At 38.1% G+C, this 1,343-nt stretch overlaps 1 protein-coding gene across 1 annotated transcript; it reads right to left on the reverse strand.

Moving 5' to 3' along the window:
- Nucleotides 1-229: 229 nt before the first annotated feature.
- On the reverse strand, nt 230-1,297 carry TM35_000252100 (ARP2/3 complex subunit; the record flags this gene model as incomplete). Its single annotated transcript, XM_029027801.1, has 1 exon — nt 230-1,297. The coding sequence occupies one exon, from the start codon at nt 1,295-1,297 to the stop codon at nt 230-232; it is 1,068 nt and encodes a 355-aa protein (XP_028880980.1).
- Nucleotides 1,298-1,343: the final 46 nt, after the last annotated feature.

The raw sequence follows: 1,343 nt of genomic DNA on the forward strand, positions 1-1,343 counted from the left end.
AATAATAATAATAATAATAATAATAATAATAATAATAATAATAATACTAACGGCAATAAAGAAAACAGAGCAGAGCAATGCATACCAAAATGATAATGCACTCAATTTTCTTTTTTTTTTTCTTTTTTCTTTTCTCTCACACTGTAACTCACTCCATCATCTTGACTTCCTTTTCTTTTTCTTTTTCTTCTTCTTTTTCATACTATTTACGCGATAATAATAGAGAGCATTAATGAAGGGTAATCTTAGCTTTTCCAGTAGTACTCGTTTTGGCTCTGTTAAGCACCTGAAGACTTGTCTCTACCCGTTTTCGCATCATTCCATGCATATACGTTCGCCCGGCGTGAATATGATACGCAAGTGTACTGCGAAAGTTCACTAATTGTGTTACTGTTTCTACCAGATGCCCCATTGGCTCCATTTGTCTTCGAAAGAGTTGAAAACTACACCAAAAGATATTTGAATGCTTCTCACTATTACTATTACTATTACTATTAATATTATGATTATTAGCAACAGTGGAGGATAGTGATAAACTACTTGGGATAGATTCTGGTGGTTTGCCGTAATCAAAAACAAATGCCGGAGCTGCACTAATCTCCCGTTGTAATTTCTTTGCATCCATCATCGCTTGTAGAAAGTGTCGCATAAACACCGCATCATCTTTAGAAGCCGCTCGCAATGCAATCACAACGAGAAAATTCCCTCTATGACTATAGAGAAACATTTCTTCTCCAGTGTGATAATGCAATACGAGTGGCTTTACCTCTTCTGGAGATCTGCAGTACACTTCACACTGATGGGAGAAGACGGGAATATAACTCCATATGCGTAGTTGGGCAGCAGCCTGCAGTGCGGCTGTGCGGGTCTCTGCAGAGAGAGTGGCAGGAAGATGCATCTCTGCAATAAACTTCCCACTACTGCGATGATATGCATTCGGCTTTAGAAACTTCCGTAACTCCGGTGGGAAAAGGAGTGGGAGAACTTCATCAAAGTTGGAATGAACGTTAAGTTCCTTAAATGGTGTACTGTGCTGTAAAGAAATCGTGATAGTGGCTGTTGGAGGAGATGTTGAGATATGTATATTGCCGTTTCCATTACTATCTGTTGATGTTTCTGTAGTTGTAGTTGTTGTAGTTGTAGTTGTTGATGATGATGGATTCTGCAATTGAACTTCTAAATGATATTCACAGCCATCAAAGTCGCGAATAACGGTATGGGAGGTTTTGTTCGCTCCAGAGATAATGCGATCCACTGCAGCCTCAATGGATGGGTGTATCTTCTCCAGTAAATGCATTTTATTTTATTTTGCCTACCGTTGAATATATATATATATATATATA

The sequence above is a fragment of the Trypanosoma theileri genome (assembly GCF_002087225.1).
Source record: "Trypanosoma theileri isolate Edinburgh chromosome Unknown TM35_Tth_25_V1, whole genome shotgun sequence".
NCBI lineage: Eukaryota > Euglenozoa > Kinetoplastea > Trypanosomatida > Trypanosomatidae > Trypanosoma > Trypanosoma theileri.